A 16,777-nucleotide genomic window follows, 5' to 3' on the forward strand; every position below is an offset into this window, starting at 1 on the left:
CATTTATTTCTTCCTCTTATCTGAAAGATACCATTGCCAGATAAAGTTTTCTTGGTTGGTAATTTCTATCTTTCAACATTTTGGATATATCATTCCACTCACCCCTGACCTTAGAGTTTCTGCTGATACTCCAGTATCTTCTTTTTTGCAGGAACTTCAGAAGCAAAACTGAGAGGAAGATACTGGGGTGAGAGTGATAGGCCTAATTACAGCCCACCCCCATGAAGGAGCAGTTGCTCTGATATTTCTTGAAGATATCCAAGAAGGCAAATTTAAGCCCTTAATTAAGGGCTATGCCTACAGATGAATAAGAAAATTTTTCAGTAAGGAGTTAGATGAAGAGAACCTAGCCAACAAAACGTAGAGGAAATGTGGTCTTGGAAAAATCAAGTGAGTGGTTAAGAGTGAGGAAATACTGCTGAAAAAATGGTCTGTGTTCAAGAAAGTTACAGCTCACCTCCCACCCCTCAAACACACAGCATATCCTTTAATTGTTGAGAAATAAATAAGCTGAAAGAGCCACACTTACTTGAGAATTCATCTTTTATTTTTTTTCCCCTCAAAATATGGTACAGTGAAGGCAGTGGGATCACTTCTGAATTGGCTTCAGGAAGGCACATAGGAGGAATGCACTTTATTTGAGGACATTTAAAGTGTGGGCAAGTCCTATATTTAAATCCCATTATGTTCTTGAAGTCTACCAAAACATCAGAAATTTCTTCTTAGGAAATCCTTTACCACTTTCTAGGAAATTTTTTCTGCAGCAGTCAAAATGTGTAATTTGTAACAACTTTGTTATTTCAGAAGACACTTGGACCTCCTGAAAGCACTAGGAATATAGTGAGATGAGAGAGTTGCTAAAGTGGAAGAAAGATAACTAGGATGAGAGGAGAGCCAGAGACAATTTTCCTGACTTCACTTTTTGTTTTATTTCATTATGTTTATGGAAATATGTTTTGGTAAGAGCAGAAGGATACAGTGAATGATAGCTTTTCCTCTGCTAAACTATAAGGAAAATCAAAATATTGGGTCTTAAAAATTCTTAACACTAAATAGAGAACATTCCTTCTTTCCCCTCATCTCCTTTTCTTCCCAAAAGACTATCCTCTAACAGGTACAAGTATTTAAGTCATTAGAATAACTTGGTCAACAAGTGAGAATGGGGAATAATCTTAGCAGAGCGTGGATAGTAACGATTCTGTTTATGGGAAAAGTGGAGGGCACGTGTAAGGTAGGTTGGGGAAGTGGTTTTTCTTTCCATTTGATAATAGCATGCAACACTCCAGAGAGAAAGGGAGAGTAGAGCCTCAGAGAACTTAATATCCATGTAGGTGAGAACACTGACAGAGATTCTCAATTACATCAGTTTGCTGAAAAACTGGCTATATATACATGGAATTCTGGAGACAGAATTTTTTATGCAAATACAAAGATCATCTTTATTATGAAAATGTGTATTATAAATTATAAATATAAATACATTACAAAGGAACATTTTCACAGTGTATTGGGAATAAAAACAAAAAGATGACATAAAAATGAAGTTGCACAAGAGTTCTACTTATGCATCCTTTCAGACCAACATAGTTTGTTCTGTTGTCCATAGGGCAGATGGCTCCTTTTCATGGAATTGCAGGTTAATAGAATTGGTTGCTTAACCAAGTGACAATGAAAATGTATACATCATTTGGATATAATAATAATAGCAATAATGAGAATAATAATAACATGGAAATCACTCCAATCAGTCCCAGCTGCCTTGGGGGAGGCTATACTGGCCTTAGAATAGTATGCCTGGAGCAAAGCTGGACCAGAAAAATTACTGAGGACTCTAGAGTCTACATGCCTGGTTGCCTCTAAACCTTACTCTGGCTTGTGAATGTAGCCTGATAGTTGCCACTTAAAAGTAAAAGATAACTTGTATCTGTTTGCTCTGGCCTAAACTTAGTATAGGCCAGGTATTAGTATAATAAATACCCCATCATGGTAAGCAAAGTAGGTGTTTACTTACCATATGTAATCTGAAAGGCACTGTTGTTAAGACCCACTTTCTTCAAAATATTGTTCTTTCTAGTCTGTTTTGGTGTTTTTGATCACTTCATTGAAACAAAATATTTACACTTTGAGATAAAATTCATCCCTAAGGCCTAGAATTCAGATATTCCTAGGCAAATTAATATTAATCTAACATTAGTCCTTAGTACCTTAGTGTGAATAGACTGATCAGTTACTGACTAGAACACGGGAATAGAAGGCAAAGCATATTCATGGGGAAAGGGGGTTAATAAAGTAAATCACAACATCGAATACAAACTTAGATGGGCAAACCTAAAGAGAAGGGGTGGTTCTTAGCTAAGCAGCATAAGAATACTGGACACTTGTTCTCTCTGTACTTTTCTCAAATGATATAAATAATTTTCAAGGACTCCTGGACTGCTTAATAAATGGGCTCTAACCTCAACATTTCCTCTAAGAACTTCAGTAATATCCTGGAAAACTTTTTCCTCTTTAAGATAACAGGTATGCTTAAAGTGAAATTAATACATTAATGAAATTAAATCAGAGGTCTCCCCCAAATGACCCTAAAAGTGTAGTTCATAATAATATAGAAACTAGTAAACATATATAGACAAGTTTCTCATTACAAGTACCCACAAAATTATTACTTCTGATCCCATCACAACACTAAATTATGGTCAAACCAAATCACTTTAAAGCAAATAGACTAGACATAGTTACAGTTACTCATTTTAAAACACAATTTAACATTCTTTCAGAGCTCATTTAGCACATCAAAATATGTACCTTACAATGAACAGTTAGGAGATAGATACATACACTATTGCTAGCAGTACAAAGTCAGTCTTCTAACAGGATAATATTTTAATAACTAAGTACAAGCAAATCAACACTTGTCTAGAGAAAACATTAGAAAATTTTCCGTTCATCTAAGATATTAGAATTCTCTTTTATTTCACTAATCACCCCAAACATATCAATATCATAACTGTGTGTCTAAAATAACTCCTTTCCTGTAAATATGATGGAGCTCTTCTTTGATTTTCACGTTCCTTCCAGGCCAAAATTATCTGTGTGTTATATACTGCACAGATTTTAATTAAAGCATGTTTTAAAAGTTAGAGCTGTTTGCCAAAATATTTTTCAGAGTATTCTAATATTTAAGACCCCAGGTTTAATCGCTACTCATATTCTGGGTCTGTTTCTTGCATACTAGTTCTAAACAGGTATTAGTAGGCAAGGCGTTTTAATAGGTGCCCAATGTCACTAAAATTAATCTTTTGCACTTTTCTCAACAGGGCAAAAATTGACTTTCCCAGCTGCCTTGGAAGAGGCTGCACTGGCCTTAAAATAGTATGACTGGAGCAAAGCTGGACTAAAAAAATTACTGAGGACTCTAGAGTCTACATGCCTGTCTGCCTCCAGACCTTACTCTGGCTTGTGAATGTAGCCTGATAGTTGCCACTTAAAAGTAAAAAATAACTTGTATCTTTTTGCTCTGGCTTAAACTTAGTGCATTGCTTCTTGTATAGGCTCAGAAAGTGCAGTAACCTCTCAGGTACCTCAATGTCACTCTAGAAGCATGGTAGACACTTTCTTTATTTGAAAGATATATATAGGTGCTGTCTGGAAATAGTTTAAGAGAATCAGAACTGTGATTATCATGTATCTGCTTTTTCCTGGACCATTAATGACAATGTGGGTCACATTATATGAATTTTGACAAGCTACCTGTCCTGGATAGATTAAATATGTCAATATACAGTCATAGAGAGTATGTGAATTAGTTTCTTGTTTTTATTTTAAATATATCAGAGGCCTGAGTTCAGATTTTCATTCTGTTAATAGATGTGATAGATGATTTTTCATACTGATACTTAAATGTAGGAAATAGCTATTTGAGTCTTCAAACTCAGGAGTATAATCACATATAGGAGATAAAAAAGGTCTGTGCTTATAACACTGTTTCACAAAATAGTATATTGTCTATCTTACTTAATTAAAGACAACTAAAATATGATATTGGGATATAAACTGTGATTACTAGTATAAATAGACAACTACATTATTTCTAAATATAAAGAAATCCAGTGTCCATTGTAACAAAACCAAGTGCTTATAATAAGTTCAAGCTAATAGTCTCTCTGTGTCTTAGGTTCACAGATAAAACTGACTTCTGCTGAAAGCATGTGCATATAGTATGTCACTGAAATTTTAGAGCTTAAATCTTAAAGACTTGATGACAGATTACTACATGGACACCTCAACATCAATGATAGTGGAATATAATGCTCTAAATAGATTGTGTTATGATGACGTGAAATCTTTATATAGGTAAGATAGAGCATAACTGAAAAGCTTCGAGTGCTTGCTGTGATTACTTCCCAGTAGCTTGGAGTATTGCAAATATGTTCTAATATACTTCAGTCCACATCCATATTTTTTTAATTTAATATAATTCAGTTGACAAGATAGATGTGGTATTGTTGCTCACAAGTGATTTTTCATGGAGTTTTATGTTATCATGCAAATCTTGTCTTGAAAGCCGTCTTCTGAACTCATCAGTGGTAAAATAATATATGATTGGGTCAAGGCAGGAATTCAGACTGGCAAGACACAAGGCAACAGAATGAAATATTAGAATCACCCTTCTGGCTAGGCAGCTTTTAATTTCATTGGACTTGACCAGGAAATCTAAAGGAAAACTGAAGTGATAAGGTGCAAAGCAAATTAGGAAAACTCCTGCACAGGTTAGAATCATCTTCAAGGCTTTCTTTTTCTCTCCAAGGTCTTGTGCAACAGGATATTTATCTTGCAGTGATAAAACTGTCTTCCAGGTGCAAAACAGGACAATCAGAAGAGGAGTGATAAACCCAATCAACTCGCCAATGGTCATCATGACAACAGACTGAGCTAGATTGACATTTCTGGTAGGAAGATCCACAAAGCATTTGGTTGTGTGGTTAGAGGTGTCATCATTGCTTCTGAGGAGAGGAAATAGCAGACAGGCAAGGCAGATTATCAACCAGCCAGAAATGCTGATGTATAGGTCATACTTTTGTTTACAGTCATGGAAGCGAAAGGGGTACAGGAGAAACCAAAATCTTCGCACACTGATGCAGACCAAGAAGTAGATGCTTGCATACATGTTGACATACTTCAGGTAGAAACAAAACATGCAGAGGCCAAACCCGAATGGCCAGTCATGATTCAAATAGTAAAAGATCCTCAGGGGCAAGGAGAGGACTTGTAGTAAGTCAGCAATGGCCAGGTTTATCATGAATATCACAGCCCGTTTGGTTTCTTTCATATAGCCATAAAATACCCACAAGGCTAATATGTTCCCTATGAGACCTGGCACAAGAATAACAGTGTATGTCACAGCATAGATGAAGTATCGGAAGTCTGTATTGTCTCTACTGATCTCAGCACATGTGTCATTAGCAGTCATGTTTGTTTCTAGAGAAGCTGCCTTTGCTAAATGGTGGTTAAAAATCTAAATTTACAATCTACTACTGCTCTTTCTAAAAGATTGATCATCGATGGGCTGGAGAAACTGAATATAGAATAACCTCCTTTTTATTGCATTGGTCAGAGCTTCTAAACATGATTTGGGGGCTTTTCAAAGAACTATCTGCATGTTTGCTTTGAATTTGTCTACATTAACTACATGGAAGTCTAATGTGCAAGCACAGATGACAAGCTGTTATAATTTCCCCTTCTTGTTACTCAGTTAAAAGGCCTTCTGAGACATCATGACAGTTGATCCTCTCCCATTTGGATCATGAATGTGCTATATAGAAGCTCTTCAAATTCCCATATGATGATAGTCATCTCTTTACTGGTGTTTGGCAGGTTGTTTTTCTCTTTTTTTGGCTCACATAGAAGAAAGGTTTCCTCTAGTACTCAGTGTGCCTAAAACTCTTCAGAGATGATTGACTTGGATGAGTCAGCTTCCTGGGACTTTCTCAGTTATATGTTGAAAACAAAGTCAGAACTGCAAATGAAGAAAAAAAGTAAGCCAATTATTGTCTTGCAAAAATAAAAAAATTAAAAATATTTAATTAAAAATAATTTAATTTTTAAAATTTAATTAAAATAAAATTTAATTTAAAAAATCTTGTTTTTGCAAAAAACAAAAAAAGCTTATGTGTAGAAAAATCCATTACCTTTAATGGAAAGTTCTGACATGAGTAAGGGTGATAGATAGAAGTTCCATAAGGCACTTTAGAATCACAAGAGAGTATAGCTAGAAGGAATCTGAGAGGTAATCTAGCTCCTTACTACTCAAAATATGATCCATGAATCAGCATTGCTTAAGAGTTTATTAGAAAAGCAGAAGAATCTCAAGTCCCACTTGGGACATGCTGCATAACAATCAGCAATTTAAGAAGAACCACAAGCGATTCTTAGGCATGTTAACATTTGAGAGGCTCTGATGTAGACCACAGAAATGCTGGGCTGGAAGAAGCACAAGTTGGAATCAAGATTGCCGGGAGAAATATCAATAACCTCAGATATGCAGATGACACCACCCTTATGGCAGAAAGTGAAGAGGAACTAAAAAGCCTCTTGATGAAAGTGAAATAGGAGAGTGAAAAAGTTGGTTTAAAGCTTAACATTCAGAAAACTAAGATCATGGCATCTGGTTCCATCACCTCATGGCAAATAGATGGGGAGACAGTGGAAACAGTGGCTGACTTTATTTTTCTGGGCTCCAAAATCACTGCAGATGGTGATTGCAGCCATGAAATTAAAAGACGCTTACTCCTTGGAAGGAAAGTTATGACCAACCTAGATAGCATATTAAAAAGTAAAGACATCACTTTGCCAACTAAGGTCCATCTGGTCAAGGCTATGGTTTTTCCAGTGGTCATGTATGGATGTGAGAGTTGGACTGTGAAGAGAGCTGAGCACCAAAAAATTGATGCTTTTGAACTGTGGTGTTGGATAAGACTCTTGAGAGTCCCTTGGACTGCAAGGAGATCCAACCAGTCCATCCTAAAGGAGATCAGTCCTGGGTGTTTATTGGAACGACTGATGCTGAAGCTGAAACTCCAGTACTTTGGCCACCTGAAGCAAAGAGTTGACTCACTGGAAAAGACCCTGATGCTGGGAGGGATTGGGGGCAGGAGGAGAAGGGGACAACAGAGGATGAGATGACTGGATGGCATCACCGACTCGATGGGCATGAGTTTGAGTAAACTCCGGGAGTTGGTGACGGACAGGGAGGTCTAGCATGCTGTGATTCACGGGGTCGCAAAGAGTGGGACACGACTGAGCGACTGAACTGAACTTATGTAGACCACAAATATCACTAATTGTCAGACACACCTGGGGAAGTTTAAAAAAATATATATATATATTGCTTTCCTTAGACTTCCTGGTGTCTCCCCCAGAAATTCTGAGTCAGTATTTAAGGCTTGGAATTTGTATTTTTAAAAGGTCTCTATATTATTAAGATATAGCCAACCCAGCAATTGTCCTTGAACCATCATTTAGGGGCCACTGATTTGGTTCAAATATTTCCCACATATTTAAAATAAGTGGGCAACTAGCCTCACTTTAAATACTTCCATTAACACATGTTATTAAGACACTTTTCAATTATGCAAGACAACACCAGTACAAAGATTCAAAATTTACAGAAAGTTGACTCAGTTAGGTCCATGACCTTTGTTCTAAAACAAATTTTAGCTTACAGGCCTGAATAGTTACCTCAAGGATGCTGAAATACAGGAGGACTTAACTGAGTTTAAAGATAGGGGGGAAGAACAAAAATGAAATAGGAATTATAAAACATCCTGCTTTGGATTATCAAATCCATGTGGCTTGAAGTAGGCTTGATTCATCCCCTGAAGGAATTATTATTATTATTTTGCCTCAATTTCCTGGTAAGTAGAACAGCACATTTTGTTCAAGATATGGTATATACTTTAATTAAACATCCTGATGAATGATATGAACTAGGCATTCAGATTGATGAGGTTAAATACTTCAGATTTCTCATATAAGGAAATAGATGGTGTCATAAAACACAGAGAAGCACGACTGTAAGAATAAAAGTTGATGCTAAAAGAGTGGTTAAAATTAGATTGTTTATCCCCCAAACTGAAATATATCTTCAAAATATTTTCACAGGTAGTGACTTTGATTATGTGGCAGGCAAAATTAGGTGGAAGACAAAAAAATCACAAACCCTGGTTTTTCAACCTCCTTTTAACTATTTATGTATAAAAGTCATATGTACATGTATGCTTAATCGTGTCCAACTCTGCAACCCTATGGATTGTATCCCATCAGGCCCCTCTGTCCATGGGATTCTCCAGACAATAATACTGGAGTGGGTTGCCATGCCCTTCTCCAGGGGATCTTCCCAAGACAGAAGTTGAACTTGCATCCCCTGTGTCAAATGCATTGAAGGTGGGTTCTTTACTCACTGAGCCACTGGAGAAGCCCATACATAGAAATCATCACCTGCTAATGTCAATGATTAGAAATCAGAAGTTAAAAAATATATATCCAGTAACCTCTAATGAACATCCACCTTTCCTATCACAGTCAATGGCTTTTAAATCTACATATCAATCCTGAGCAGTAGCTCTCTTCCCAAATATATAACGCCTCTTCTTTTGGACATTTTGTCATCATCTCAGAATTCAACTTATGAAAATGAAGCAATATTTTTATTTATTTAAAATAGGTCTTATTTATACAAAATCTATATCCTTCAAGGATGTGTACAACTGCACTATTTTATACATTTCTAGTGAATGTTTTAGTTTCCGAGATTGACTAAAGAGCAGTCTAATGATACTTACCATCTTAAAATTTTGACAGATTTTTGCTCTTGAAGCTCGTATTTCTGGGAATTGATCCTGGATGAGGACATAAAGATAGGTCCTATTACAGGACCTATAGGTGCTATTATAGACTGTTGTATAATGTCTGCAATAAACATTATATATGTGCTAAAATAAAATGAAATATGGTATATCTTGTGAGATCATGTTGTGTCTTTGATAAAAAAATCTCCTAATGTATTTTCATCTCACTCAGAGAAAAAATAAAAGTTCTTACAACAAACAGCCTATGTCACCTATACAATCTGGCCTCTGGTTACTCTTCTGACCTCACCTTCTATGATTCTCCCCTTTGAACTCTGCTCTAGCAACTTTAACATTCTTGCTGTGAGGTGAACAGACCAATAATAGTTTCATCTCAAAGCATTTGAGTTGGCAGTTTCCTGTGCCTGAAATGCTTTAACTTAGTATATATGTGCTTTACCTCCTTACCTCCTTCAGATCTTTACCCAAGTGGAACATTTTCATGAGGCTTTCTATCCTTATCTTCCTATTTAAAACTGCAGCTCACCTCTAACACTTCCTATCTCCCTTTAGTATTTATTTTACCCATTTCCAGTCATAACTAACATGCTCTTTGATTATTACTTATTTTGTTTTCATATATTTTCCCTACTAGAATGCAAAGTCCAAGAGAACAAGGATTCTTGTATATTTTGTTTATTTGCCTTAAAACAGCACCCAGGACTGTGGAAAACACAAGTGAGTGCTCAGTATTTGTTCAATGAAATACTTTCAGTAAATAAAATCATTTGACTCTAAACATCAATGTATCTTATACAAAAATCATCATCCCTCGAAACTTCAAACCAGTTTTTACTCCTGACTTCTTCATTGCTGTTAAGCTCATCCGTGTTTTCCCAGGTTGCCTCAAAGTCTTGGAGGCATTGACTCATTGTTATTTATTTTCCACTTCCAAACTGGCTCCTAAAGGGAAGATAGTGTACTATGGGGGAAATAACATATGTTTAGGAGTCAGAATTACCTGAGTTTAAATTCTTGCTCTTTTAATTAACAGCTGTGCAACTTTGGGTATATCATTAAACTTCTCCAATTCTTTAATTTCTTGTTAATCATAGTACCTAACTTAGACAGTCAATATGAGAATTGAGCCACCATATATAATTTATTTAGCATAGTGTATAGTACATAAGTGCTTAATAACCAACATTCTTAATTATTACTACTTTCTGCAACTGCATTATTTTTCATAATCATATTATTCTTTAAATTGTATTGTTTTTACTTTAGTTCAGGGGCTTATTACTTAATTTATCTATGTCTTCCTTTATCTTTTTCCTTTAAATGAGATCTTTAAAAATCACTAATGGCTTCCTTTTGCCCAACAAATTACAAAATACATAGTCTGGCAATCAATGGCTTCCTTAAATAGAGTGCCATCAACATTTAAAATTTTGTCTTCCAGTGTTCTCATGTGCCAAGAACTCCAGCCAAACTGAGCTTCATACCATTCAAATTGACCTTTTCTTCCTCAACAAATAGCTTTTGCTCATTCTGTTGCCTCAGCTTGGAATATCTTTTTGTTTGTTTGTTTTGCATAGCAGTCCTACTTATTTATGAAGACCTCTCTCAAATTTTCAGTTCTTCATGGAAACTTTAGTGTTTAACTCAACAATGTTGTCCTAACTCCTTTTAAAATCCCCATTTATACTTCAATTAAAGCATATACTTCTGCTTTTTGGTTAGTAACTCATTTTATTTATGCCTCTGCTCCCCTTTTCACCCCACTCTACCACAAGGCCAGAAAATTCTTGAAGTCTGGGGTTTAGTCTTATGTACTTCTATATCCTCTGGAACACTTAGAACTATGTCTTGAATGTATAGGCTTCACCCAATATTTATTAAACAAATAGTTATTCAGCATTTATCATTTGCCAGGCAATGTGCTTGCTACTTTCACTTTTGAAAATCTTCAAAGTCAAATAGTTTACAATATTTTCAGGAAACCTGTCCAGCAACTGTATCTAAGAACTGACTACAATTCAGTAAGCAAATACTTTTAGAAAGACCTGGTTAATTCTTCTAGAGAGAATGTTCCATCAGAATTTTTATTTTAGAAAGAAGTGTTCTGTATACATATCATATCTAGTCATGTTCCCAACTTCCCTTATCTCTGGCATCTATGACTCCCCAATAGGCCAGATACATGAAGGGAGGAAATATCTTTGTGTGGACAGACAAAGCAGTTATCTATAGTTATTATTCTACCGGGAAGTTTCACTTAGCCAAGTCTAAATGTTTCTTTTGAGATCTTAAGCACAGTTCCTCTTCAGCAGATTGTGCATCTTGTTCCTCTGCTCCGAGTAGTGCACTTTTAATTACTTGGAGAAAGAGGAAATGTCATCACTCAATTTCACGTCACCAGTGATAATGCCCAGTCATGCTGCTTTTTGTCAGATATCCTAGTTCACAATCACTTCTCATCCTAGAGAACAGGGGACTGCAGAAGGTGTTGAAATCTGTACTGATAATTAAAACTTAATTTAGCCACTATCCACTTTCTTGTTTCTACCATTCATTAAAAAATTTAGTTTTTTATTACACAGCTCTCATGCCTTAGGGTCTTGCTCTTATCCACATGATTTATAGGTGTCTATGTTTAGTCTTTCCTTTTGTCTTAAGCAAAATTTCTCAAAATATGGTCCCTAGGCAAACATGGCATACATAACTTCTATTTAAAATACAAGTAACCATTTTACAAAGTTCAATTCTACACATTACATTTAAAATATTTTCAGTTTTATAGAAGTGATGAGAAGATCACAAGCTGTTATGGTGGGGAAACTGTACGCATTTCCTGTTCTCAGTGCTGACAGGGCTGTGGGGATTTTCTTCAGCTCTTTTGAATGTTCACTTTGTGTCTCAGACCAGACATGAGCATTTGGGCAAGAAGGTTTTTTTTTTTTTTTAAGTGAAGTTATAAGCTTCCAAGCTTCCATAAAATAAACTAAGGTCCAAGATAATCAAGTCTTTCTGGCCCCCTTTTTTTTGCAGCTCTTTCCTGCAATTTTCTGTTTGAGAGTGTATCCAAACAAAACATCCAATGCTTCACATGATTAATAGTCTGTGAAAGTGGAGGAGTAAACAAATCTTATGAGTTCTAGTAAAAAAGGCAAGCATGAAGTGGAAAATTAAACCAGTCTCCAGGACCTCATTTCCAGGGTTGGCCTTGCTTTGAGATGTAGGTAACTATCTACTGTGATGTAAATTCATGAATTTTCAAAACTCCTTCCTTTAAGAAAGATTAAAGAAAAAGTCCTTTCCCATTTGCTGGCTGGAGTCCAAACTCCTTTTTTTAAGAATAAGCCTTTTGCCTTATACAGAGAGTTTTGGCTTGGGATATCAGCCTCCCACCTTTAAAGAGTCCTGTAATTTAAAACCTAGTAACTTTTCTTAAGGAATGTCACTACCTTATACAAACTCAGAATTTTTGGATCATGTTGTAATAGACCTCAGAACTTTTGCATCCTTTGCCTTTCTGCTCAGTGTATCTGATGTTTCTAGTCTTGGTACTTAGTAATTTCCATTTTCCACCATTACTTGTGTTTTACTTGTAATTTGGAGCCGTTTCTCCACACTATATTATTCAAAGTGTATAGCATTTTGTTTATTAAAAGGAAAGCAAATGTGGAAGTTTCTCAGAAGACACTGGGGTCTTCAGAAACTTCATAAAGGATCCTGATGGAAAATTATTTAGAATTAAATTTTAAATACTAAAGTGCAAATGGCAAAAAGGAATTAGTTACCCCATTAGTAAAAAGCCATAAAAAGTACTCATAGAGACTTCAGTAACTACTCTGAAAAATTACCAGGGAACATTTGATATCTCAAGAACAAGGCAATTAATCTGACAAAGGGCAATCTTAATTTTGAATTTTAAATGGCAGATAATGTATACTGTCCAAGAAGTGACCACATACCAGGAACCATTACTGTGGTCCTACACTTCTTTCAGCAGCAACAAACTGAGTCTTCTGGAAACTCTTGGCGGTTAAAGATATCTTTCTAATTACTGACACTGAAGTGTCACTGAAAAAGAAGATTATTGGATTCCTTGATTAATTTTCTAACAGTGACAGGAATGCTATGACAGGCACATGTCCCTTGGCTTTAGATGGAAGCAGAAAGAGTGGCACATAACTGCTAATGCATCTTCTTTCCATATTCTTCTTTTATAAGCTACCACATTTGAGAAAAGAGTTATGAATATAAAATGTTAGTAGAGTAGATATATGTTTCTTTGGCTATGTCAAGGAGGATTATGGGGGTGTTAAGTGGGGCAAGTCCCAGACTAAACTCATAGACTCTTGAGTCAAATCTATCTACTCATGATCTAAGAACAAGGTAATGACATATTTACCTGGAGGTCACTCTAGCCCAAATCTGGAATAAGGATGCCCCAGGTATGAAATATCAAACATCAAATTATTCTGTAGGTCCTCACCAGAACTGTTGTCATATATGTTGGAGATGGCATCACATATATGTTGACTGAAAAGAGATAGTGAAAATTGAATGATATAGGACCTTTCACATGACACTCTTTTCATTCTACACCAGTCTTTAAAGTACTAAATTCACAAATATCCAGACATTTTACTCTTCTCTAAGACAGGGCTGAGGTGTCCTAGAAGGATCACAGACTCCATCTGAAGTTAAGCCTAGGATTATGTCAGCCCCTGGAGCTTGATGCATGGCCAATAGTTGACTGGAATTTTGTATATTTGTTTTCACTGCATAATACTCTGTTAGTAAATAAGGTAATTTTTCAGTGAGTGGCAATATTTGTAAGATTGGTATATAATGAAGAACAAGTCAGTGTCCTTCATTAATCTTGTTCTTTGGCTTTAAAAGCAGATCTACGTCATTCACTGTTTTTTAGCAGTCTGTAGTATGAGTTGAAAAGCTGGAGCCCATTATACAGAGTGAAGTAAGCCAGAAAGAAAAACACCAATACAGTATACTAACACATATATATGGAATTTAGAAAGATGGTAATGATAACCCTGTATGAAAGACAGCAAAAGAGACACAGATGTATAGAACAGTCTTTTGGACTCTGTGGGAGAGGGTGAGGGCAGGATGCTTTGGGAGAATGGCATTGAGACATGTAAATTACCATATGTGAATCGAATCGCCAGTCCAGGTTCAATGCATGATGCAGGGTGCTTGGGGCTGGTACACTGGGAAGACCCAGAGAGATGGGATGGGGAGGGAAGTGGGAGGGAGGTTTAGGATGGGGAGCACATGTATACCCATGGAAGATTCATGTCAATGTATGGCAAAATCAATACAATGTTGTAAAGTAAAAAATACATAAATAAATAATTTTAAAACGAGAAAGCATAAAAAAAGAAACCCCGAAAATCCCTTCTTCCAAAGTCTTTTGCAGATGTTTTTACAGAAAGAGAATGAGATTCTATTCTGTCTTGACTCAAAACATAGTGTTCATACCTAAAATGAACAGGTAAGTAAATAAAGAATACCCACCAGAAACTGCAAACTCTTTGTACCTTTCTAGCATAGTATCAGTAGCACTTAGCAATATTTCAGGAGGAATAAACATTCATATTTTATCTCTGTTTACAACATTTTAGGGTGAGCAATAGCCCACCTTCCTTTTTATTATGTTAAATAGCATACTTTTCTTATTTTAGACAAACATATTTCTACAGATATCTTTGTCAGATACAGGATAAAGCAAATCATGAACTTTTGTAAAATCTTTCAAATATTCACACTTTGATGGTTTAAAATGTCTGACATTTAAAACTATTTTGTCTCTTTAGCATGATCTCTTATTATACTCTTCCAAATGCCCTAGGCTTCCACCATGCCAGGCTGACCTTGAATATATTGTGTACCTTTTAATCTCTCTCTCTCTTTCTTTTAATTTAGTCTGAAAGTTTTTAAGGTCAAGTCTCCTATCCTCACTTTTCCACTTTGATAAAAAAAAAAAAAATCTTGGTAGAAAGGAGAATTTTGATAATTTCATTTCTACCTCCAAGACTCTGAGTCATTCAGATTGTAATTAGCTCTCCTTCCCAGGTGGCACTAGTGGTAAAGAACACTCCTGCCAATGCAGGAGACATAGAAGGCTGGAGTTCGACCCCATCTCTGGACTGGGAAGATTCCCTGGAGTAGCAAATGGCAACTCACTCCAGTATTCTTGCCTGGAGAATCCCATGGACAGAGGAGCCTGGTGGGCTACAGTTCATAGGGTCAGAGTTGGACATGACTGAAGCGACTTAGCATGCATACAAACCTTCCTTTTGCTTGTACCTCTATTATAGTCTGATGGGACCTGAATAATAGTATAGTTAGTTTTCTATATAACTGTTAAATTGTAAGCTTTTTGAGAACAGGAACTCTGTCCTAATTAATCATCTATATATCTCTCACAACACTTCGGTCAGTTCAGTCACTCAGTCATGTCTGACTCTTTGCAGCCCCATGGACTGCAGCATGCCAGGCTTCCCTGTCATCACCAACTCCCTGAACTTGCTCAAACTCATGTTCATCGAGTCAGTGATGCCATCCAACCATCTTATCCTCTGTCGCCCCCTTCTCCTCCTGCCTATAGCATTTCTCAGCATCAGGGTCTTTTCAAACAAGTCAATTCTTCACATAAGGTGGCCAAAGTATTGGCGTTTCAGCTTCAGCAGCAGTCCTTCCAATGAATATTCATGACTGATTTCCTTTAGGATTGACTGGTTTGATCTCCTTGCAGTCCAAGGGACTTTCAAGAGTCTTCTCCAACACCACAGTTCAAAAACATCAATTCTTTGGCACTCAGCTTTCTTTATGGGCCAACTCTCACAACACTTAGACCAGCACTAAATGCTCATTGGCAGATCTTTAATAGATGCCTACTAAATTTGAATACAAATTCCCCTGAATGGCTATAGGATATGTTTTTCCAATTATCCAGTTTTGTATAATTTTTGAAGTATATGTCACTTAAAGGCTCTTGAAATTATGAAATCTAAAAACATATTTGGTGATTTCCAGCTATTGTTTTAATAATTGATATTGGCTATTGCAAAGCATTTGAAGATTACCAAACCTCCTTTTAAATAATTTCTGTTTTTTATTTACTGAGGATCACATCTGAAATTTTTAATAGCAGGAAAATTTGCTCTTCCTTCTTAATCATCTCTCAATGGATAAAATAAGTGCTCTGGATGCCATACCATTGAACTGATTATGATTTCATCCACAGTTTCCTCAAAACAATCAAATATATTCATATAAGTGTTTGGAAATCAAATTGAATAAATTTCAAAAACAATCAAAAAGAAAATCCCTCCTTCATGGCTACAGTGACCCCAGTAATCCTCCATGCTCACTTAACATTTAAAAAGTAATTCAGCTACAATGTTACCATATTTACCAGCAAGCTCTGAACTAAAGCAGAATTGTTGTTGTTATGTAGTCACTAAGTCACATTTGACTCTTTTGCTAACCCATGGACTGTAGCCCGCCAGGCTCCTCTTTCCATGGGATTTCCCAGACAAGAATATTAGAGTTTGATTGCCATTCCCTTTTCCAGGGGATCTTCCTGATCCAGGGATTGAAAGCACATCTCCTGCATTCGCAGGCAGATTCTTTACCATGGAGCCACAAGGGAAGCCCTGAGGCAGAATACAGAACTCAAAACAAACTTATTGCCTTTTTAAAAAAATCTTAACTTTCAGTATACATTTAAACAGCCAAATTGTATTACAATTAAAAGAAGTGCAAATAAAAGCAAGTCAGGTTTAAAAAGTATTACCCTCCTACCACACACACACACACACACAGACACACACCAAAATGGAAGAGCACACTTCTTTGTGGTAATGTGGTGCTATTTTTATTTTTTTTTAACCACC

The 16,777-nt window shown here is 36.2% G+C and overlaps 1 protein-coding gene across 5 annotated transcripts in view; it reads right to left on the reverse strand.

Moving 5' to 3' along the window:
- Window positions 1-720: 720 nt before the first annotated feature.
- The window catches only part of GPR174 (G protein-coupled receptor 174), a 39,109-nt gene continuing 23,052 nt past the window's right edge, over window positions 721-16,777 (reverse strand). For 3 of the 5 annotated variants that reach the window (XM_043897042.1, XM_043897037.1, XM_043897041.1), the window contains one exon: window positions 721-6,016. In XM_043897042.1, the coding sequence (XP_043752977.1) occupies window positions 4,469-5,470 (1,002 nt within the window). In that variant the 5' untranslated portion in view covers window positions 5,471-6,016 and the 3' untranslated portion in view covers window positions 721-4,468. Of the gene's footprint in view, window positions 6,017-13,263; window positions 13,395-16,777 lie in introns of all 5 variants that reach the window. The other 2 variants (XM_043897039.1, XM_043897040.1) reach the window with 1 other exon arrangement.

The sequence above is a fragment of the Cervus elaphus genome, chromosome X (genome assembly GCF_910594005.1).
Source record: "Cervus elaphus chromosome X, mCerEla1.1, whole genome shotgun sequence".
Classification (NCBI taxonomy): domain Eukaryota; kingdom Metazoa; phylum Chordata; class Mammalia; order Artiodactyla; family Cervidae; genus Cervus; species Cervus elaphus.